This window comes from Accipiter gentilis, chromosome 11, assembly GCF_929443795.1.
Source record: "Accipiter gentilis chromosome 11, bAccGen1.1, whole genome shotgun sequence".
Classification (NCBI taxonomy): domain Eukaryota; kingdom Metazoa; phylum Chordata; class Aves; order Accipitriformes; family Accipitridae; genus Astur; species Astur gentilis.
The window spans coordinates 6,867,056-6,891,282 of NC_064890.1; the positions used below are offsets into that span (position 1 = coordinate 6,867,056).

Sequence of the window (24,227 nt, forward strand, 5' to 3'; positions counted from 1 at the left end):
GAGACTTTCTTGAGGGTTCACTGAGTAATCTGATGTGTTCGACAGCTCAGAAGAGCATCACGATAAAAGTGGTCTTAACCATTTCACAGCTAGGTAATGAATAGGAACAAAAAAGCATGGTATAGACATGGTGTGCCTCCAGTAAATCATCAACAAAATTCTGGCTTTAAATGTTCACTTTTCAGAAGATAATGTAACTTTTTAAAGCAAAAGAAAGAAAATCTTTATGATGATGCACTAAAGTAGGGCTCAGGAGACAAGCTAAAAACCTAATTGCTTCTGCAGCTTTTATGAGTGTGATTCATCCAGTGCAAGTTTACCTGCCTGTAAATTAAGTGTTTAATCTACACTGGTTATGCAAGGCCCTTCTATGAGAGAGACATGCATTTCTAGTTCATCCAACCTATCCTAAATGATCGCTCTCTATAAGGTGCTTTATTACTTTCCTATGACAACAGAGTGAGTCTCTTTCTCTTCCTGAGCATGTAGTTTAGATGGATTCATCTCATCCACCTTCATCATTCCCTTGGCGTTGTAGCAGCAAGGACCTTTTCTCCACCTGAGCCTCAGCTTCCCCTCTGGCACAGATTATGGGGATGTATATAGTATCATTTGTGGGGTGCATATATGTGACTAGTTATGCGCAAAGGACAAGCTAAAAGCCTGCAATAAAATGGACAGTTGGTTACATTTTGTATTTGACCGGTCATTCTTCTTTTTGTAAAATTCAAGGTTTTAAATGATGTTCATACAGTCTCCTAGAGCAGAGCCATAATGGCATGGTGTCTCACTTAGAATAATTAAAATTTCTCTTAGAACACTTGGGGCCCAGAACAGAAGGCTGTTCTATGACAAAATTAATATGAGTAATTCTATTTTTTTTCAATGATGGAGTTTAAAAAGTGGCAAAATCTCAATAGCCTGGTTAGCCGATTAGCGTGGGATGCTAGGTTGATTGACAAACTTTTGAGAAAGTGACTGGTCCCACACTTACTGGTTTTGTATTATGTTTGCGAACAATAGCACAATGCTAAATTTTGTGATCCAGTCGTTGCAGTTCGAGTCTCATCAACACTTTCCATGAACAATCGTACTATTAATATCTTGAACAAGGTTTGTCTATTGGTCTCATTTTCTTTTTTCTTTTTCTTGCAAGTAGCCCTGTTGTGCTCAGCATTATTGTAAACTGTTTTGTGATCAATTAAAAGAAGCAAAATATGGCCTTAATTTTGCCTTGCTTTTTTTTTTTCCTTTCAGTGGCTGCATCAACTGCTAATTCCACAGCTGGTGCGGCCATGAATTCTTTGACTTCTCTGGGTACTCTCCAAGGATTGGCTGGAGCCACTGTTGGACTGAATAATATTAATGCACTAGCAGGTACCGTAAACAGTGAGTATTTATTGCTGTGGTGGACAGCCTTCCCCAATAATCATGCCACAAAAACTATCAATTGTAAAGCGATGATATTATTATTATTTTTAATCAATATACAAAATAAGGGGGTCAAGTTGATCTAGTTCCATTCATGGTACATATGCAGTTCTGGAGTCTTTTAGTTTCACATAGTTTGCTCTGCAAAGTGAAGTCCCTTGGGTCCCTGCACAAAGACTCCTTTTCTTGCAGGGAGTATGGAAGGTAAAAGAAATGTCACCAGGGATTCGGGTTATTGTCGTGGTTTAAGCCCAGCCGGCAACAAAGCAGCATGAAGCTGCTCACTCACTCCTCCCCCCCACCCCAGTGGGAAGAGGAGGAGAAAATGTAAAGAAATACTTGTGGGTCGAGACAAGGGCTGGGAGAGATCACTCACCACTTATGGTCATGGGCAAAACACAGACTCGACTTGGGGAAAAACCAAAATCAATTTAATTTACTACCAATCAAATCAAACCAAGGATACTGAGAAATAAAACCAAACCTTAGAACACCTTCCCCCCACCCCTCCCTTCATTCCTGGGTGCAACTTTACTCCTGAATTCTCTCCCTCCTCCCTTCCAGCAGTGCAGGGGAACAGGGGATGGGGGTTGGGGTCAGTTCCTCACACGTTGTCTCTGCTGCTCCTTCCTCCTCAGGGGCAGGACTCCTCACTCCTCCCCTGCTCCACTGTGGGGTCCCTCCCACGGGAGACAGTTCTCCATGAACTTCTCCAGCATGAGTCCTTCCCACAGGCTGCAGTTCTTCATGAACTGCTCCAGCGTGGGTCCCTTCCCATGGGCTGCAGTCCTTCAGGCACAGACTGCTCCAGCGTGGGTCCTCCCCATAAACCGATCTTCAGGCACAGGCTGCTCCAGCGCGGGCTTTCCCATGGAGTCCCGGCCATCCTGGGGGGCATCCATCCCCCTGCTCCGGTGTGGGCTCCTCTCTCCCCAGGCTGCAGGTGGGCATCTGCTCCCCCGCTGCCCTCTGTGGGCTCGGGGGGGACAGCCTGCCGTCTCACCACGGGCTGCGGGGGCATCAGCCTCTTTCCCCGCTCCTCCTCCCCCACCTCCCTCACTGCCCTCGGTATCTGCAGAGGGGTTCCTCTGACATCCCAATCTCCCACTCGCTGCAGGTTCCCCTTCTTAAACCTGTTCTCCCAGAGGCACTACCACCATCACTGATGGGCTCAGCCTTGGCCAGAGGCAGGTCCAACTTGGAGCCGGGGAAGCTTCCAGCAGCTTCTCACAGGAGCCACCCCCGAGGCCCCTCCCCCGCTACCAAAACCCCACCACACAAACCCAAAACAGTTATCTAGGTTATAGGAGAAGCTGCTTTTTCATTTAGGGAGTCTGGCAACAGGTGTATCACCTCAATGTACAAAACCTCACTCACAAACGTAGTGATAAGAAAGATGTTTGCCACAGAGGCCGTCCTTTTAAAGTGTCTGTAGGAATTATCAAATTGACTTGAGAACAACATACTTTAAAAATGAAGGCAAGTCTTTGGCTTTTAATTGGCAAGTATAAGAGAATGATGCAGTCAGCCACCTGTAATACCAGAGCATGCACATCTATCCTATGACATCTTAAACAAACCCTGGCATCTCCAGCTAAGTAGATGCCAGTAGTTGTTAGAACATTCTTCCTTGTTCCTAGCCTTCGTCAAGATTTTCCTGAAGAAGAAGGATTTATTTTTTTTAATTTATTGTTTCTGCTATGATGACTTCACCTTTGCCTGCAATGGAAGAGATTTGTCCAGCTGCATTTTCCCCCTCCTTTTTTTTTAGCTGCTGTTGCTCCTTGCATTTCCTATCGCAATGCAAGGAATCTATTTGGTTATTGCCAGTCATGACCCGTCATAACGTACCCTCAGGAATGGATGTCCTCCTCAGTATCTCTTGCTCAGTCTGATGCTCTGCATGATGTCCTTTTTGTCACTGTTACTTGGCTGCTCGCCCAATCTTTTTGTTCTGTGATCTCTGGTTGTCATTGTTGGGAGTTGGGAAGGAAGGGGGCTAATGGATGTCCATGTAGCAATGTTGAGTGGTTGCATGGGGTCTTGTGTAAAACAGGTCTTGCTTCTGGCAAGGACATGCGTATTTCACACAAACAACCTCATAGTAAATATGACTCAAGAACAACTTAAGAAAAGTAAGTATTAGGTCCCAAAATGGCAGATGTTAGTTTCCTTTCTTAATATTACATTAGTATTAAAGCAAGCTACTGAAAACGTCATGCATGAAAAGCTAACTTACCTGCTCTTGTGAGCTCTCGTAGTACAAGAGCTACCCTGTCATAAGTAAGAAGTCATTAAATGTCCTTTCCTGATAAACAGTCATTGTGCTTTACTTGGTTCATAAGAAGCCACAATATCAAGAGCAGAGTATGGCATCCCATTCCTTCCCTCCCACAAGTACTAAGAACCCAGGCACGCTAGAGCACTCCAAGATAGCGTCCCCTTCAACAAGACCAAGCACAAATGAATCACCTATGAGCTCTTGACTTTGCGTGGGAACACTTCTGTTGCACTCCTTTTAACACTTCTTGCTAGGCTACAGACAAAGGGTTTATGTTTTTTCAGCAAGTATTTTGAGGTGACGTGTGTGCAAACTTATCTGCATGTGTTATTTGAAGTATTAACGATGTATTCACAACCTAGTACCCAATTTCAGCTTGTTTTAAGCCACCGTTACTTCCATGGACTTGTACCAACAGAGGCAACAGAGAAGACTTCCCAAGTCTTCTTCAGGGATGTTTTTATGGACACAGAGAGGGCACATGCCTAGAGTATCTGTATGTGTATAGCACTTACAAAATGCATATGAATATGTCTGTCTATGTATATACATACATAAGACAGATCTAAAGAGGGGAAGCTGCTTCCCCACAACAACACAACACACCATTGTGGCACTGTTTCTTTCAAAAGGGTGACACTGATTATCAATTTCAGGTACTTGTGATGTTAATGATAGCGAAGCATTGTTCGAATTACAACAACCTCCCCTGTGCATTCTAATGACGAGCCAGTGCTTTTCCTAGTGACCGTGTCTGATGCAGTCGTTCACACTCAAACCTGCCTAGGAGTTTGCCTTCAGGGAAACCTTTCGTTCCATGAGTCTGGTGTTTCACACTATGCCATGGTCATAAGCACTCCAGTAAAAACATTCATTGGTCGTGGAGGTTCCTGAAGTAATTGTGCAGAGAAGTTGGAATCGAGTGACATGCTTCTAATTGGTGAATTAACAAAAGCGATCCAAAGCACAAGTCAAGCGGAGCTTAACCCAAAAATTAATCAGAAGGTGGCACTGGGCTTGGGCATTGATTTACATAGAGGTGTTGGAAGAGGTACTCTTCTGTTGAAGCCATGTCCTGCTCTGTATGGGAGAATCACAAGGAGAATGTCTTCCACGCTGAGCTCACTAGGAGACTTTTATCTGTTTACTGGATCCTAGCTGGGTCCATGAAAAAGAAGCTGGTCTGTGGAGACTGATAGTGCTCTCATTGTAGAGAGAAGCATTGTAGAAAGATGTCTGGAGGCCTCAAAAATTAAAGAAAGTGGAGTATGGTAAGTTTAACTGTCTCCAAGGGTTTGGCAACAGTTGTACGTACGTGAGGGGATTCACCCACTCTTCCCTCAGTTGTGCTTGAAGCTTCTAAAACCTTAAATGACAAAACATTAGACTGTCTCCTTTGGGCACGTAAATTTAAATAATGTAACTAACAAAAAGAATTATGAATAATGAGGAAAAATTAATAAAGAGGGAGGAAGAGATTCTTTGCAATTAAGAAAGAAGACCATGGATTCAGGATACTGGAGAGCTATGACGCAATATTTGTGTGTGAACCCAGGGCAGTCACTTAGCCTTTCTGCCCCTTATTTACATCTGTAAAATGGAGATAAAACTATTTGTGACAGATTTGAAGGTGCTTGGAAAGCACTTTGAGAGACCTTTGGACTTGCCAAGCATTGTCACTTCTGTATTATGTAGAGTAACTCAAAAAAGTAGAAGGCCATAGATGAGAGACTCCAAAAGGTTATTTCACAGAAGTGAGGAAGAGACCAGAGTTCAATATCAGACTGAGGTGCATTAGTAGAGATAATAAAGAGATGGCAGAGATGTGTAACTGCAGCTGGACCTTGTAGATTTCATAAAAGTGTAAAAAGGGGGAATAGAAAAAATGTCGAGAGCTTTCTACAGATCTGTTTTGCTCAGGAGGGAAGTGGTTTTGGACACGTGCGCTGGGGTAGCAGTAGCCATGCCCTTCCCAGGAGCAGTGGGGTGAGCTGGGGCTGTCTGGCTGGTTTTTTAATCTGAAATAATTTGGTGGGAAGGGGCTATTGATTCTAGGTGAAAGAAGGGGGAGGATGCTGCCCACTGCAACACAAAGAATGTTTGATGACTGATGATGACTCATGAAAGATAACATGTTATCCTAATGCTTCCTTTATTATCAAGTTACTTCAGCACTGTAATAGAAGGAGAGATACAAGCTGCTTTATCAAGAGCCTTTACTTTAACCAGTGCTGTGTGTACACCCATGCAAGCAAGGACACAAACCTAAGTACAGAAACATCAGAGCAGGTCAGGGTCAGGGTCAAATTTTTCTTTTTTTTTTTTTTTTAAATCTTCATTTTCCAAATGTTGGGTCTTTTAGATATAAGATGCTTCACAAGCTATCTTGGTTTGCAAGTTTTATTTTATAACTGGAACCATTATACAACAAGTATCTGGCTCTCTTGCGCTCTGACTGAGGTTTTTGTTCAAAGTGGTGGCAGCCAGTACGTCCTATCAGGATACAGCAATGCTCTGAAGTGGGGTGGAGGGGAAAGAGAAATCTTCAAAGAGCAAGACATTTTATTAAGGAAAGGCTAAGAATATCACATCTCTGTCAAGTGTTTAGTCACACAAATTATAGTAATATCCAAAGGTATAATTTATGCAGTACAGTTCTCTTAATTGGCACAGACTCTGGTGGAGCCAGAAAGGTGCCACTTGAGCAATTGTCCTGATTATCAGAGACTCCTAGGAATACACTTCTTGAATCTACATAAGAGATGGAAGAAAACTAGTAGGTCAGCATCTTTATCCTCCTCTGTCAATGCAGGGTAATTCCTTGCAGTATTCTTTCTGTCTCTAAATTACTCATGTGATAAGGTTTATGCCACTTTCCTTGAAGATTGTTTCCCAGTCTAACAGATTTCATTGTTAATTCACTATAAAGCATCCTCTGCTTAATTTCCTCACTTTTCTCCGATGTACATATCACCCCTTATTATTGCTCTGAAATTAAGCCCTCTCTTTCTCTTCAATGTTCGTAGCTTTTGGGTCTTAATATGGCTCCACCAGTCACCTCTTCACCAGTCACTTTGCCAACCGAACCACTGCACAGTCAATGTCTAAGAAGTGGTTGCTGGTGGTTCTTGGGGCCCCATTTTTCCGGTGACTGATCTACTGCACCTCGAGGGGCCCAATTAAGCCCTTTTAAGTTGTTTGTGAGCTGTTCACCTAAAAACTGGGGAGCACGGGATAGCTAGTCGTGCAGAAAACATGGCCTAACCCTCAGCCCTGATGAACACTTACGCTCTGGTTGACAGAAGTCGGAGGTGTGGGCGATGAGCAGGGCTCTGAACCCTGCCACTCCTCCAACTGCCAAAGAGACTGTAGCTCCAACAGAAAATTCACTTTTTCTGGAATTTCTGAAAACAGTAATTGTTAACACTCTTAATTTCAGTGTGGAATAGAAGCAATGGAGAGAGTCTGTAGCCCAGGAGTTTGTCCACCATTGAGTCAGAGTAGTAAAACTTCTTTTGCAGACTGCACTGTTTGCACGGATGAGGGATGCCATTTTCCGCACAGCTAGCAATCCAGGCTGAAATTTCCTCTTTGGCAGTCATCCCAGTTAAATTAATCTGTTATTTATCAGGATGTAGAATCGCTTTAAAGAAAAAAAAAAAAATTGAGTGACTCTACTTCCAGTGAGAAGAAAGATTTTGCTAGAACCAAATGCTTTCGTTTCTTCATGAAAGATGCCTGGTCTGGATGAAGCACTTTTAGTCACCCTAGGTGTGCTGCGGCTCATGTCTTCTGGAGTAACTGGAGTAACTAGAGAAGGAGGGTGGAAGCACAGTCCGTCTTCCTACCACAAACCTACAGGATGAAGCCCATAATTGTACAGAGGGTTGTTTAAAAATGCTGTTAATGGGGGCTCTCCGCTGACTCCGTATAAGCAAAACACTTCTGATACGGGGCGGTCGTGGCCTGTTGCTAAAGACCTTGGTCAGAAAGAGTGGGTTTCCTCGCAGACGGCTTTTCTCCAGTGGCCAACTTGCAAGGACGCAGGTCCAATAGGTCCCGCTCTCCCAGCTTCAGACACCCTCAGCAGAAGCCCGGGTGTCAAGGAGGGCGGGCAGAGAGGCTTTCGGGAGCACCGAGCTGTAGTTCTTGCCAGTAGCAGGCTGCATGCGAGTCCGTTTGACTGTGCAACCCTTGTGCTAAAGTGACCCTGACGCCAAAGTCGTGTTTCTTTGTTTTCAGTCCCATTTGGTGAAGTGCCGAGCTGCATGCCCTGCTGTCGTCGTCAGTGTCATATAATACCAACGACTTTCGGAAAGCACTAATGAACAAGTGCAATTTCTTTTCTCTATTGTTGGGTTTTTTGTAAAGTTGCTCAAATGCTCTCAGGTATGGCGGCCCTGAACGGAGGACTCGGCGCAACAGGCTTGACGAACGGTACGGCCGGCACGATGGACGCGCTCACCCAGGCCTACTCAGGAATCCAGCAGTACGCCGCGGCCGCGCTGCCGACGTTGTACAGTCAGAGCTTGTTGCAGCAGCAGAGCGCGGCGGGCAGCCAGAAGGAAGGTAAGGACCCGCTGGCGGCAGGCGGACCACCACGGACGGACAGGCGAGCGCGGTGGCGTGGCCTCGTTTCTTCGCAGAGCCTTAACGAAGGACCTCGAGTAGCCCGATCGTTGGGTTGGGTTTTGTTTTTTTGATCGTTGATTTATTTATTTTTTCAGTTTCTCCCGTTGACTCTCTTTAACCTCTAATGTAACTCATTTTTTAACCACCTGTCCTTCAAGTTACACTTTACCGACCATCCTTTCTTATATAAAGACATTTACCGACTACTGCATCACCGGTAACAAAAATCATCCCTTTATGGGTGCCGCTCTCTCTTCCGGTTTCCGGTTTCTGTGATAATGGAGTTAATCTGATTAGGTTTAAGGTTTTGAGTTAATGAAAAGATCCGCTTTCGCTTTGAGGGGTTCTTTGCTTAATTGTGGGTCTTGCGGGGAAGCAGCTAAGTGAATGATTGCCCCCTCTCCCCGCGCCAACAGCGAATAAACCTCAGGAAGTTACTGCTAAGAATAAATGAATACTAATTACAAGATGTTTAGGAAAATGAGGTTACCCTTTTCCCCTCTTCCGTTTCCCTGCACACTTCCCAGGCATTTGGGGGGTTCGTTTCTGTTTTCATTGCTTTCTCTCATCCTAATTTCCAGCTAATTCTAGAAGGACAGGAAAATATTGACTGCTTTCGAAGGTTGTATCTATGTTGTCACTACTGTTCTTGCCAGGGCTACGCTTTGGAAATAAACCTAGTGTAGTATCCTCATGAGGAATTTTTTTATCCTCTTTTAAAATAGTATCTTGTACTGTTATGGGAAGTGTTTCCTAGGAAGACAAATTTGGCATTCCCCCAGCTGGCTATTGTATAGGGACACTGGAGTTAAAATGTATATTTTCTCTGAATTCTTCACTTCATTTGCTGCTAACAGCTTGGATTATTTAAAATGAAAGGATTTTTTTTTTAATTAACTTTTTTTCCTCATTTTTTCATGTTCTCTGCATTTATCTTTCATTTCGCTCACTTTGGTCAGTGACAACAGACTATTTGACACCAAAAAGGAATTGTTTATTTGGTGTCATTGTCAGATACAGGCAGAGGAGAGTTTGATATTTTTCTAAATATTTTAATTTTTTTCTGCTTATGAATGTTCATATCAAGTGTAGGCTTACTTTTTATTATGAATTGGCAGTGTCCCTTTTAAAATACAGTCTTTTTGATTATATGTCTTGTGTCTGTTAGTGAGGGGTTAAGTTAAAGTGAGTAAATTCCATCATTGAATACTGACAACTATGTTTTGTCTCTTAACATGATTTCTGATGGAATGGTGAAGAGTCTGGAGCGGTTGAGGATAAACAAGTACCAGAGAAAAATGCTATATAAATATTAAATGCTGAAGCACAGTGAATTGTTTCATGCATATGCTCTAAACTATTGTTTAAAAAGTTTTTTCTCACTATTTTAAAAAATACATTTTCTGCATAGGATAGTTTACTTGCGGTAAGAAGAAATAAGTTCCAGGTGGCCAATTTTTTTCTTTTTTTTTTTTTTTTTTCCCCACCCCAAAAAACTTTTTTTTTTTTCCTAATCCATTTATTATCTCCTTTGGGGCAAACATTGCAACCTCTTCCTCCAGGCTGAGAGAATGCAGCCAGCCTGGTTCTTGTGTATGGGAGAGGCGAGGCTTCATGACTCTGTTGCAGAAGGTACTCCATAAATCTGATGCGTGCTTTCCTCTTCCTCTCCAGAAAACCAAGGACATCACATCTGAGGCACACTTAGCTTCCATTAAGCAAGGCAATACTTAAACAGGTTACTCTAGATGTGTTTTTACCAGAAGTGTTTGTTCCCTTTGTGTACCACTTATGCTCCTGGTGTCCGCATGGGAAGGCTCCATGTCTGGCTCCATTACACATCATGTTCTTCCAGGCATCCATGGCTCATTTCCAGTATGTTATTGTAAAGGAGAAATTGAGCTAGGGAAAAAAAAAAGACCTATTAGTGCTTGGATGAGTGTTTAAACCAACAGAACTAATAATGTGTATCTCAAATTTTGGCTGTAAGAAAAATATTCAAAGCACCTTTGAGTTTGCACCTTTCTTTGCAAACTCAACATTGTCTAAAGCCACTTTAATTTCAACCCAACTACTTTATTTTGAATTTTTTAAAAAGACTTAACGTTACAAAGTTTCTTCCAGGAGACAGAGCTTTCTATGGGGAATTTGTATTTTTTAAAAAGCTGTCATTTTTAAATGAGTCAGTACAAATTTAATTCTGAGTATCTTTCTGACTTCCCTGATTTCCAAGTCACAAGGCTTTCTTTGTCTTACCCTTTTAATTCACATCTCCACCAGTTTCCTGCCCTTAAAGTTTACATCTGTGGTCCTCAAATCTGAGTTCAGCTCATTGCATTTCCGTAAGTTCTTGCAACTAGAATTAAACCGACAAACCCATGCAGGTGTTTGAGGCAGCAGAGGACTCCTTGTGCAGTTCTTGGGGTATTGTGAGAGAGCAGTACATTGTGTACCTGTTTTTCTAACCTTAATTCTACTGAAAGACACCTGTATAAGTTGAAGAAAGAGTCTGCAGTTTATCTTCTTCTGTAGTAGAGTTATCAAGTAAGCATTTTTCAAGATAGGATGCTCTAAAGAGCTGCATTTCAGCTCTGTTCCATTGATGACCCACTTGCTTTTGTTCCTTCAAAGTTGGAAAGTGAAATGCTTTCTGACCATCACCTTCAGTAAGTATTATGGAAAAATAGATTAAATATAGCACTTGTAATAGCTGTTTTCATACTTTCGTTTTGTTTTGTTTTCCTAAAGGTCCAGAAGGGGCAAACCTCTTTATTTACCACCTCCCCCAGGAGTTTGGAGACCAGGACATTCTGCAGATGTTCATGCCTTTTGGAAATGTTATCTCTGCTAAAGTCTTCATTGACAAACAGACCAATCTGAGCAAGTGCTTTGGTATGTCAAATTTAATAAATCGAATAGTAAAAACTACATGCACTGTACTGAAAAGGGGCCAGGAAAGAAAATTAACAGCAATGTGAGAAATGTCATACTGGAATCTCATTCCAAAAATAATGCACTGTTAATCCTCAAATGAGCAGGAAGATGCACAGACAAACTAGTTCTAACTAAAAATTGGATATGAAAAAACAATAATAATCTTCCAGTCTGACATCTCGCATGAATGTGTCAAGTACATGAAACTAATTACACCCTATGTGGGGGAATGTCATTTAGTATACTATTAAACTGCCTTATTATGGATACCTAATTATTCTCTATTGTATAGCTGAGCCACTTTAAAATGCTCTATGTTTAACCCATTACTTCTACATTACAGGAATTTCTTTCTTCTGAATTAAGTACAAGATTTTGCAATTAGCGGTTGAATGGTGTGTGCATGTAGTTCAGAACTCTTTACAGACAGGCGATGTCTAGGTATGCAGCTCCAGCTGTTGTGGGTGGGCTCCAGTGTATTATGGAAGGTAGCATCTCCCTTACCTTAGGGCAGGAATGAAGGGAGCCTCACAAGATCGGTGTCAAGTTTCCCAGACAACAATTTTGAGCTGCCAGGAAATTAGATCACAACAGAGGAGAAGTTGATATGTTGGTATAAAACAAGTTCTAGGGTTGATTAAGTGGGCTGATGCCTTTTGAATAACACAGATGCACCAGTTCAGTGCTTTCATGGAGTGGGGTACAGAATGTAAGTGAGTGGCAGTCTATTAGAGCATTGGTCTAATCATCGTGGTCTTACGCAAGGCATGAGGTGGGTCTAGGAGGAGGAAAGAATCTCTTAAAGATAAGTTTTATAAGGTTTGACCTAAAATATTGGAGCTTCCATAAAAGTGACAATTCTTTGCCAGAGTAAATGAACACAACTGTATGTATGACAAAAGAGTAGCGAGTCCAGACAACCCCCTAGTTTCCAAAACTCCTTTGTACCAACAGTGTTGCTCTTTGCCTAGCACCATCCCTTAATTCCAAAGTGTCCCCATTTGAAGTGTCCCCTTTAACCATAATACATGTTTCTTAGCTTGCATAGCATTACTTTTTTTTAAAATCTAGGTTTTGTTAAAGTGGTTGTCTAAGGATTTGTCTCCACCAGGGCCATGGAAGGGCCCCACAGCTATTGGGCTTTAACCCATCTTGAGAGGGTTTGAATTTATCTAAACAGACAGTACCCAAACATGAGGAGAATTCATCAAGTTACTCAGAAATACCTACTGCACTGTCAAGCCTTGTCATAATCTGAGTGTTTTTCATCTGAAGATAAGCCCTTAGTACACTTGGAAAGTTAATTCAGTTCAGAGAAAGGGTGTGATGTTCTTTCTTGCATTTTTCCATAGTCTTTCAGTTCATTTTTGAAGCATTCATCTCTTTAAGCTTTACAAAAAATTGTTCATATCTAGACTAATATAGTCCAGCATGTTTCTGCAGTGGGTTAAAATGGTCCGTGCAAATTTGAAAAGTGGGATTGAAATGGACTCCCTATTGATCTGGAGGCAGTTCAGTTAGTATGTTGGGGTGACAAAATCATTGTTGAGGTCTCCAGGAATCTTGATGAAATGTCAAATCAAGCTACGTTAATCGAAACGCAGCAATTGTGGTGACTGCTGAAAGAATGTAGATTAGTTTGGGCAGGCGGCTCAATTCATCAGCTCGCTTCCCACACTTGCTTTTTGTGGGTTTCCTTTTACTCTTTGATTACCTACTTACACATTTGTCTGGATTTATGGGACACAATTACCTAACTTAGAGTGATGCACCAACGTTATCTTATTTGAGGGAAAATGGAGGGGTCAACACCCAACGCATGCAGGAGTCCTCTGCCTTTTTGGCATTAGTCAGCTTTCACTAACATTTCAATTTCTCATTCTTCCTCCCCAGATATTCTGCCACCAGTGAGAGAGTTCTGCTTTAAAAACAGAAAGTACTGCAGTGGCAGAGGAAGTTGAGATTTTCTGATTCAGTAGGTGCCCACTTGGTGATGCTGCTAATCACAGCCAAAGCCAGAATTAATCCTGCTAGTTTAACATACTAGCACACTCTTGTATGTACCTCCTCAGCTTTATTAGCAAGAATCTTCTATTTGTTGTTTTGGTCCCATATTTGTGTTTTAAAAAGCTTTATTTTTTTCTTTGTCCTCCCACCCCAAAACTAGGACAATAGTGCATCTGAAGAACCCATTTCTCTCCTGTATCACTAATGGTCACTGCTCTTTGTTACAGTTTGGGTTTGGTTTTTTTGTTTGGTTGGTTTGGTCTTTTTTTCCCTTGTAGTAGTAGTAGTAGTAGTAGTAATAATAATAACAACAATAATAATAACAACAACAAAAATTTTGCACATGCTTGGTGCTTTCTACTCTGGAATTTCCAATCTCCTGCCCAAAGGAGGAGGAAGTCAAATTGCAGATGAGGACCGGTTGAACACCAGAAGGATGAAAAGATTGTCCAAGGCTGGCAGAATTGGGAAGGGAAGGTGCATTCTGAGTCAGTCGCAGGACAGTGATATACAGTGATGAACTTTTATGTAACACTGCTTCTCAAAATGAAAAATTACTTTTCTTTGCAGAAAATGGACTTTGGCATTATTTGCTTTCCTGTCCACCTCAAATGAATGTTCAAAAGATTAAATGGTGATGAGGATGACAGGACAGTCTGTTTATGCTTGGAAGTGCTCTTCCATGAGTTCTCATGAGCTTTAGCTGATTCAGCAGACAAAGGGTTTCACTCTTCAAGCTTATCTCTCGCCTTTCATAAACCTTAGAGTAACAGAAATGAGAGATGTAAAAGTAAGGCAGGGGAGGGCGGGACCCAATGACATCAGTGCATAAACGCAGTTTTTCTCATAGCAAAATTGCTACTCGAATGATTAAAAATATTTATCCTGATTATACAGATACCTAGAGATTTAAAACAAAAATCAGAATCGTCATGACAAGGTCTTTGAAAATTGATAAAAAACATCATCCCATCCTCATGTAACCTGCAATTTAAGATTCAGACGAAAAATGATGAATGGGTGCAATCAGAAAAAGATAAATAAAGGGAGAGAATGCCAGATTCCTCTGTAAGCTTTATAAATGAAGGTTCTCAATAAGGGAGAAGACGAAAGTGTAACAGCCTAATGTAGATATAGCATTCTGTGTAAAGAGACAAATTGTGAATCAGAATAACAACTGAATGATAAGGGCTGATGCCACCGATGCAGCACAGAGGTAGGTGTACGTTTGAATTTGTGGCTGAGTCAAGGAAGCGAATAAAGAGACATAGAATGAGGTGACTTGTCTCAGCCCCCTCAAGTTAAGCATCACCTGAGCTAATTGTTCCTCTGTCATCAGTGGAGGTGTCTAAATTGGTGACATGAATGGTGGGTGGAAAAGCCACCTCTGGGTGTGCCGCCTTCTCTTCATTCACCGTTCATAGATGCCATTTAAGTGACTAGTTTAGATCAGTTGCTTAACTTTCAGGTGGCTAAAACTAGCTAAGAAGAAAAGGAACCAAGGTGATGACAAGTTCATAGCAGAAGACTGTTCTGAATGCGCTTAAGAGAACAAAGTGAATGTCAGGAAAGCTGTAGAGCAAAATGCTGAATTGTCAAGGTAGGTAAGAGTAGCTACATCTCAGCTGGGGAACACCTGCCTGGAAGGTGCTACAGCTGCCTTCCAACTCATGGTGGATCTCTTTTCTGTCCCTGAGGCAATCCTAGAGATCAAGGCGGAGATCTGCGAGCTGATGGAGATAGACACAGGAGTGCAGTGCTAAGACAGTGATTGGAGTCATGTGAACAGATAAGATCTCCTAGAAGAAAATAGGGGAAAGGAAGAGAGTGATGAAGCTCCTCAGGATATGGCAGTAATATTAAGAGGAAATGATCTAGTGGAGAAAGTGAGGATGTGACGAGAGTTACTAAAACCAAGGAAGGTGTGGAGGAACCTTTATTATCCCTTAAGGAGGTAACAAATAATCGACCACAGAACAACGTGAATAGAGCGTATTGGCTTTGGCCAGGAGCAGGTCTGCAGAGATTTAAGTGAGAGGTGGTTTTGAGTGGAAAGAACAGAAGTGAGCCTGAATTGTCAGAGAAGAGTCTTAAGTTAAATAGTTTGGTGAAGTTGATTTAAGGTGAATCCATAGGGATGGCCTATGAAGGAGAGCAGCTGGACAAGGACCAGATGACTTGATAAGAGGGTCTTTTTCTTTACAATGGGGAAAGTGTATCATTCTGACGCTGAAGATGGAAGAGGGCAGCAGTACAAGGTAAGCAAGAGCCATAAAAGAACAGGTTAAAGTGATGGTAAAAAGAGGTCATGAATCAGAAAAGTAGGCAGGCACCAAGCACAAATGAAGAAAGCTGGTAGGAGAGAGGCGCAGAAAAGCCTGTGGACTGAAAACAAAGTGTGTGGGATCCATGCTTTAACAGAGTGAAGGGATGTGTGTTAAGGCAAATTCAAGTGGAAAGAAGAGGGAGCATTTCAAAGCAGATGCATAATAGCGGGCTGAGTACAGTAGTAATTAGCCAGAGCCAAGGCAGAACAGCAGTTAGGAGAGCTTTGCAATTACAAGTGGGAGGCCCAGATATGAAAATGAATTTTGAGCTTCCAGAATCAGGGAGATTTGAGTCCATTATGAACACAGCATTTTTAGTCTCCCGGGGAAGAGAGAGCTGAGCCAGGCCAGCCATTCTGAATTACCCGAGCAAGCATTATCCCCCTAGTTAGTGCTCGCAACCGAGGAGCAGAAGATCTGGAGGTCTCGTCAAGCCCTGCCGTTGTCTTTACGATGCTGCTTAATTTTGATGCTTGCATACCCCTTTGGGGACCAAGAGGCTGAATTAATTAACATTTAATGTACCTTGAGATCTTGAACTGGAAGGAGCTGTAAAAATACAAAATATTAATATTGCAGCTGTCCTAGGCTAAGCCCAAGGAGACGAGTGTTTCACAGCGCACAGGACCAGTGCACATGAACCTACATTCAGGTGTGCAAATGCGCAGAGGCATCTAAGTCTGGGGTTTGTTTCTGTAACCAGGCTTTCTGTTTCAGCTTCACATCTGCAGACTGGCCTAATAGTACTTCCTAATAGACTGGGAGGTATGTAGATACACACTGAAAACTGTCACAGTAATAAGTATCTTCAGTCTCTAAGGTGGGTAGATAAATAACAGATCGGAAACTGCATTGCACCAGAACTGGCCAGCTGCATCCCAGCTAGTAAAGAAATACTGTGACGGTAAAGGGGAAGGCAAAGGAAACGGGAGAGGAAATGGGATACGAGGTGTGATCAAAGAACTAATTGAAAGTGAGGTTAATGTGTCAAATAAATAGTAATGATAAAATCCTAGCAAAACGCCTTCTGACATTTGTTCTAACCTATAGTTCGCTTTCTCTCCCGCCTCCGTTCTGTGTCTCGTAGGTTTTGTTAGCTATGACAATCCAGTCTCTGCACAAGCTGCTATCCAGGCTATGAACGGCTTTCAGATTGGCATGAAACGCTTGAAGGTTCAGCTGAAACGCTCCAAAAATGACAGCAAACCTTACTGATCTTAACCCCAGATGCTTACTGCTCTTATTTTAGCTTTCTTAGGGTAAGTCCCATGAGCAAACCTGTCCTCTGCAGGGGGGTTAAGAAAGAACATAGAGCCAACCTTCACCAAGAGACAGTTATTTTTACAGTTACCACTTCCATGTCCCCACTTGTCCTTATTACACTTGGCTCCCATTTCCTTGCCAAGTAATTACTGAGTTGTGTTACTGTATTTTGTTTTGCAGCATAATTTATCTCCTTTTTAAAACAAAAATAAACGTCTTGAAATTCAAAGCAACACACACACACACAAAAAAAATGTGCAATTTAACTCTGTGAACCCTGGTGCCATTAGCACACAATAAAAGTTGTTTTCTATGGATGGATCGTATTTTACCAGGGTGGCACCAGCAGTTTATAGGTTAAACGAAATGGCCTCATGCCAGTTGAAGCACTTATTTTGCAACAAAAATTGAAACAAGTCTTTCCACTACATCAACTTGTTTTTTGAGAAGATTTGATTTTTTTTTTCGGTTCGAATCAACGTATTGTTATATATTAGTCTGATTTTACACTGGTCGTCTTTATATTTCACTTTTTTTTAAGTTCTTGTTTTTTTGGAAAGGATTAATGTAAAAAAGATTTAGAGATCTGTTTCTAAAGCTACAGGGTTTAAAATAAAAAAAATAAAATAAAATGAGTGACAATACTTGATGTTTCTTGAGAGATAAATTTAATAATAATAAAAAAAGAAAGCCACAGGCCTGTAAATTTTATTTGTAAAAAGCATTTCTATTTTTATACAAAATTTTTACTGCCTCAGAAATAATGGAAGTTATTTATTGCCTATTGTTAACTTATTGGATACCTAAAGAGCAGCTCTCTATGCTAGCTAGATCCTTTGAAGTAGTCTCTAGAGTAATTGTGCCAAGAATGGGCGCTTTTTCACTGTTGAACCCTACACCCTTTACAGTTCATGCTTTTATCCTCTTGTTTGTATTTGTCTGGTTATTTTGTTCGTAGTTTCCATTACCTAGTTTAAAGTTCAGTTGTCTGACCTTTTTTCCCCCCCTCCCCATTCCTTTCTGTTACATTTGTAGAAACTGGTTCTTTCCTCTCTTTTCTCCCCAAAGAGGAATCCATTCTCTCTGACTCCTTTCAGATGGATTCTTTTGGGGTTCCATTGTGCTCTTGTTGACAAGTATTGTAAGTTAATGCAAATTATGTGAACGGCTCATAGACTCTACTGATGAAAGATTTGCATTAGTTTTCTCCTGCACCCATAAAAGTGATTTTGTTTGTGCTGCATAGATTCTATGTAACTTTTTTCCTCTTCCTTGTTTTTTCCCTAGACATCTCCATGCCCGTTAGCCCATCGTTTGCCTAGCATGTCCCTGTGGCGTCTCAAAAAAAAAAAAAAGTTTCATCGTCCCGTCATTGTTTCTGATGTCTTTCTGACCTCACATCATATTTGGTTCTCCTACTGACCTTTGAGCTAGTTTGACCTTTGAAATTTGCATGTGACCTCATCTAGCTATGAATTCTGGGAAGTCAATGTGAAAAAACATTGCTGCATTCATGCAAGACTGAAATTTATTATTAGATAAATTAATGATAGGATTTAAAAACAACCTGTGGCAAAATGTTTTTTCTTTCTTTCCTTTTTTTGGTTTTCTTTTTTCCTTTGGGTTTTTTTGTTTGGGTTTTTTGTTTTGTTTTGTTTTGTTTTTTCATTTCGTAAAAAAAAAAATAAAAAAAAAAACAGACTTGAAAGTATTATACAGGGATTGGCATTCTGCCTGGTCACTGGTGACAATAGCAATATGTGTCCAGAGGCACAGAATGTTGGTTTCTAACAGACTACTTCCAAAACAGTTTGAGAAATAAAACTGTCTGATTTTAAGTCTCTAGAGGTCTGTAATAGTTTTTACATTTTTCAGGCAGTGTAAAGTTTTTTGATAAGGCCATTTTAGGTGGCTCACTTTCTCATTAAAGTATATATATAGAACCACTTTTTGTAGATTAGTATAAGAAAATATTTACCCTGTTTTAGGGCAAATGCTACCTACTTGTGTCACCTTTTGCTGAACTGACTCACAGTTAGACAATCCATGGTTTAATGCACATGAAATTACCTATATTTTATACTGTTTCAATGTACAGAAGAAAGGTTACTGTAAAATGTGTTACGTTGGTGCTTCTGTGAATTAAGTTGTGGTTTCATCATGAGTCTTATGGTCTTAAGTGTTCTATGTTTATAAAAGACGAGTTTAAAATTGGTTTACTTGAACAACAAGAACAAAAACAAGATTCAAAAAAAAAAAAAACAAAAAAAAGTTGTTTGCTTAAAAAAAAAAAAAGGATTTCATGTGAAAAATGAAAAAATATTCCAGAATAAGTTTGTGTTGGCTTGTGACGCATTGATGTCATTTTTTTATTGTGAACAATTTAGATGTGTTTGTGTTCAGCAAAATGTGATCGGTTTTTCTTTTAAAGAAAAAAAAAATCAGTGAAACTATAGTGCCAAATTCCAAAGGTACTTTCTTCCTAGAGCTTCAGTGTGTTTCTTGTGTGAAGTAATTTGATAACATGGGTATTTTATTATGTGTTTTGTATAAATCCCTAATATTTAAAGAAAAAAGAGGTTAAAAAGTTTGTTAACTTGCTATCCTGTGGTCTTGTTGCCTGAAATTGTTATTGTTTGTTATTTCTCTTTGATGTTTTTTGTAAAACATTGTATAAGTGCCCATGTTTCACTTTTTTAACCACTCTGCACACATCAATGCTGTGAAAGCAAACCTCACTATGTATTTTCTTCATATTGTATGGAAACCTCTAAGGTGAGAAAGTTTTGAACTTTTAACCCTTTCCACCCAGAGCTGTCTTGAGTGTTAATACCTTTTATACATTCACCATTTTGCTGTTTATTTTTATATATATATCTATATCTATAAATATATATATACTTAGTTTTTTGTGGTTTATTTAATACATGGTTGAAATCAGAACAATGCACAGGGCAGATCTGAAGGACAAAAATATTTTACTGCTGTCTAAATTTCTTCTGTATCTATAACTAAAATTATTTAAAACCGTAATTAACTTGTGGTTTTCCTTTTTAGATTTTGGGGGATTTTGTCTTTTCTTAAAGAGCTTTTAATATGCTGCTGGAATATGCTATTCAGTATTAATAAAATAAAAGAAAAAGAGAACAATTCTTTAATTATCTATTGTGTGAGCCACTCCCAGACAGGAGTGGTAAATCCACCATTTGAAAACCTTGAGGAGAAAAAAAAAAAAAGTAATATTTTTGTAATTTAAATAAATGAACTTTTGCTTAAATCAGATGCACTAGATCTTCCTGGGTGAAAATTCAGTGTGCACTGCAGTTAAACTACTTTTTATGGATAAAGTTTACATACACTGTAATGTTTGGTGTTACCTGCCATTATTTGTAACGGCAATATATTGGCTTACTCCTGCAGACACTCGTATAGAGAGGAGTAACTTTACTCGTACAAGTAGTCCCTGGGAATATATATGTGACTGATGTGGGTGTTTGCTGGAGGAAGCTCTGTGTAAGGAACCAGAAAAGAGATGCTGGTAGCCCTTTTCACTGCCTTGTAAGTCTGATTAGATTGCATTTCTACCGCACAAGTAGTGACCAACAACCAAATTTGGTTCTTTGCTACCGGTATAGAGAATTCATTGCCAATCCAATGTGTGTGAGCAGCAGTACCTGCTACTGATGATAAAGTGCCATAACTTCTTCCACTTCCTATTTCTATCCGATTATATTCGAAGCCGCCTAAAATTAAAAAACGAAGCCCTATATGAGCAACATCAGCTGGTGCACTCTTGTCTCTCATCCCCAACTTAAATGCTTCTTTATGTCGAGCCCTGGGATGGAAAGGACTAGCCTCTAGTGATGCAAAAAAGTTTCCTTCTTATAGCACATGCACTTATAAATAAATGATCTATACTTTTCTCACATGTTTTTACTACTGCTGGGGCCTTCCTACACCCTTTGAGGGCTATTTTGTACTACTTGCAGCAATTTTGCATATTCAAAGTATCATCTCACGTACATGATATTATATATATGTGCATATATATATAATATGAGATCATCATTTGGATTGTTTCGACTGTTTCACTAATTTTTCTCATTGTACCCACCGTATAAATTTTCAAAGCTTTTTTAGATGCCCTAGTGTGTCCTGCGGGTTTACCAGTCCAGTTAGAGCGGTGATGCCTTTGGTCCTCAGGCAGTGTAACTCGGCATCGGGCTGCCCCGAATTACGCTACACGGGACATTGGCTTAGCAGGGGGAGAGGAGGAAAGTTTCTGTACTTCCAGGCAACCGAGATGGGTCATTGCTGAGAAAAGTGTCCATCCTGAAAAAAAATCTGAAACAAAAAAAATTGAAAACAAAACCAAAAACCCAAACATACACCTCCTTGGAGACAAATTATCTACCAGTTCTCTTTCAAAATGTTGAAAGGAAAAAGCTGCAAGGGTGCAAGGGCCTAATAAGAGAGGAAGAAAAACAAGGGAAATTGCTTTACAAAATTCTAATCAAAAGACTAGACTAGTTGTTTTTTCAAACAAATTAGCTAATTGCGATGAAATGGCAGTCCTCAAAGGAGTAACAAGTTCATCTTTCTTTCACCATAGGGGTTACAGTTCCTTGGCTTGTGCTACTCTGGAATCATTTTACTGTTTCTGTTTTTATTATCTTAAGTGCTAATTAACAAAAGGAAAAAATATCCTGTAGTTTCATTACCTTTTTGGATAATGTCATACAAAAAAAAAAAAAAAAAAAACAAACCTATGTATTTGTGTTTTTTTTGTGCTGTGAGAATTGTTGTTTGTAGATTAATAATACTATCATTTTGTTTAGAATTACAAACTAGTTTTTAAGTATTGTCTGAGAAAAGCCAAAGTTAATGCAATCTAGTGGAAACTGTAAGACCATTTGAGTATTGTTTCTGTTTTATTGATGCATTTGGATTTTGTTGTTTGATGGAATTTGAGCCAAAAAAAAAAAGAACAAAAAAAAAAAGAAAAAAAATAAGCAGGCTTTCCTATTTCTACAACTTGATTGTACTTATGCATTTTGTACCAGTGGAACTTTTTATACTGGAGATTAAAAAACAAATGGAAATTTTTGTGGCTTACTCTCGTGGGCCCCCTCGATCATGACTGATTTTCAAGTTTGATTTCTGGACGGTAGAAAGAGAGTTGGTTTTGTTTAGAGAATTCAAAACTTTGGCTTGATTTCTTTTTTTCCCTTTGCTTATAACTAGTGTTTAGAATTTTGTCTTAACAAAAGCGGTAAGTTTCACTTTTTATTCTGTATCGTGCAGTTACACAATAAGGTAATTAGAATTAGGAGTACTCGGTCACTTTGCGTGGATAAATGTATTAGTTAAAACGTTAGGGGTTTGCTTTTTTGCTGTTTAGATCAGAGTTTTTTCTGATTCTTCTGTCCTCATTGTGAACATAACCGTGTAGTTGAAACAGTCAGACTTATTTTTGTAACGTATGTTATTGTGTGATGCAGTTTTTTGCTTCTGTCTCCAATATTAAACCATTTTCCTAATACTTGTCTCTCTACTTTGTGTGTTGTATTGTTGGTGGTCATTCTGTGTTGGTAATACATCTACACACCTCACTGTTTCACGTGCCTGTTTTTTTTTTTCTCTATTTGTTGGTTGTGTACAAAAGATACAGTCGATTCCACCTAAGTGAATATCTGATTGGGGGGCAAAAGAGGATTTGTACATTTTAGACATGTTACGGTTTCTTTGATTTTTCTTTTTTTTCTCTCTTCCTCCCCCTAGTCATGCCTTATCACTTGGATAATCTATATGGCAGGAAGCATTTTAAATGAGTTTCCTGCAAAGTCATATTGAAGGTAGCTTTTGTTAGCCTTCTAACTGCAAAAGCTTCTGCACACAAACACACAGAAGCCACCTGAAAAGATTTTTTTTGCTGTGACATGTCAGTCAGTCTGGAAAATGCGGATTATGGAGGTCAAGTCTTCCTAGTCGTTAAAAAAAAATAGTAATACTCTGCCGCTACTTCGCAGAAGCGTATGAAACGTTCAAGAAAAGGAAGATATAGCCTTGGGATTTCTTCCAAACTGCACAGTAATCTGATGGCATATGGTGTTAGTCAAACTCTCCTTAGAAACTAATCACATCTTAACTAGGGCTGTGAGAGTCTGCAAAAGCCTACCAGGTGATCGAGCTTGTCATGTGCAGTTATACCTATAATAATTAAAAAAATAAAATAAAATCCAAGTGAGCACAGGAAGACGTTCCATTAAAGCCAGTGGAAGTTAAAAAAAAAAGAAAAGGAGCGATAAATGATGGAAAAATCCCTGTTGTTCAAATGGGTGATATTTTTGCTGTGGGCTTACAAAGCAGATCATTCTCAGCATTGGCTAATAGTATTACACAAATCTCAAAAGGGACAAAAGAAATACCATAGCACTTTTTTTCTCATTATTTTTTATGGTTGGCTTTTAGCTTTTTCTATTCTTTCATTTCCTATAATTTTTTCCTCCTCACAAGAATCTCTCTGCTCTCCCCCAACCGGTGTCTACCATGATGAAATAAAAGCTGCAAAAGAAAAAATCTATGTTGTTCTGGTTTACAAAAAGTCTTTCTTCTCTCCTCTGTTTGATCGCAGATACAAACCTTACAATTTGGAGAGGGGGAAAAAAAAAAATAAGCAAAAACCGACCAAACCAAACCCAAGGAGGAGAGAGCAGCACTGGCGAGTGCTCTCTGGAATTCAAGCCATACGCCCCCCGTCCCTTTCCTTTGTCCCACTTTCTGTGATGCTCAGGAATCGAAGACCACTTAAAAGTGCTCTTATGAGACCCAAACGACACTCCTCCCTCTTGTCTCCTCTCCCCTGGTCGTTCTGGCACTCTGGCTTTGGCTCACACACACAAGCACACACACCCCCCCGAGTAACATCCGATGAGGTCATGGTGCACTGGGTGTTTCCATGTGGTGTCAGCAGCGACGTTGGCTCCTGCGTTTGGAAGAGTTTTGAAATTTTCCGGCGGCTCATGAGTTGGCCTGGTTGTTATTGGTCGATAGATTTTTTTTTTTTTTAACTTTTTTTTCTTCTTCTTTTTTGCTTTTTTCACTTTTCCATTTCCATGAAAGGCAAATAAGTGATGAGTCTGGAGTCCCAAACAAGCTCAAACGTCATATTGCAGGGTCTGTTGTCAGAGGTCAGGGGTCCAGGCCACTCTAAGATTAATTTAAAAGCCCAGGCAGGAAAGCAGAAACCGATGGTCAGACTATATCCTGGGCCTTTGACACCTCTAGAGTTTATGGTCCCAGTTTGGATAATTTTGACACCAGTGGATTCAGTTAAGTAAGTCTTGACTTGC

General features: G+C 40.2%; 1 protein-coding gene across 12 annotated transcripts in view; it reads left to right on the plus strand.

Moving 5' to 3' along the window:
• Nucleotides 1–22,417, plus strand: part of CELF2 (CUGBP Elav-like family member 2) — a 375,608-nt gene extending 353,191 nt beyond the window's left edge. For 5 of the 12 annotated variants that reach the window (XM_049814458.1, XM_049814466.1, XM_049814453.1 and 2 more), the window contains 4 exons: nt 1,258–1,389; nt 8,084–8,281; nt 11,093–11,236; nt 16,700–22,417. In XM_049814458.1, the coding sequence (XP_049670415.1) occupies nt 1,258–1,389; nt 8,084–8,281; nt 11,093–11,236; nt 16,700–16,827 (602 nt within the window). In that variant the 3' untranslated portion in view covers nt 16,828–22,417. The remainder of the gene's footprint in view (nt 1–1,257; nt 1,390–8,083; nt 8,282–11,092; nt 11,237–16,699) is intronic. The other 7 variants (XM_049814457.1, XM_049814463.1, XM_049814456.1 and 4 more) reach the window with 4 other exon arrangements.
• Nucleotides 22,418–24,227: the final 1,810 nt, after the last annotated feature.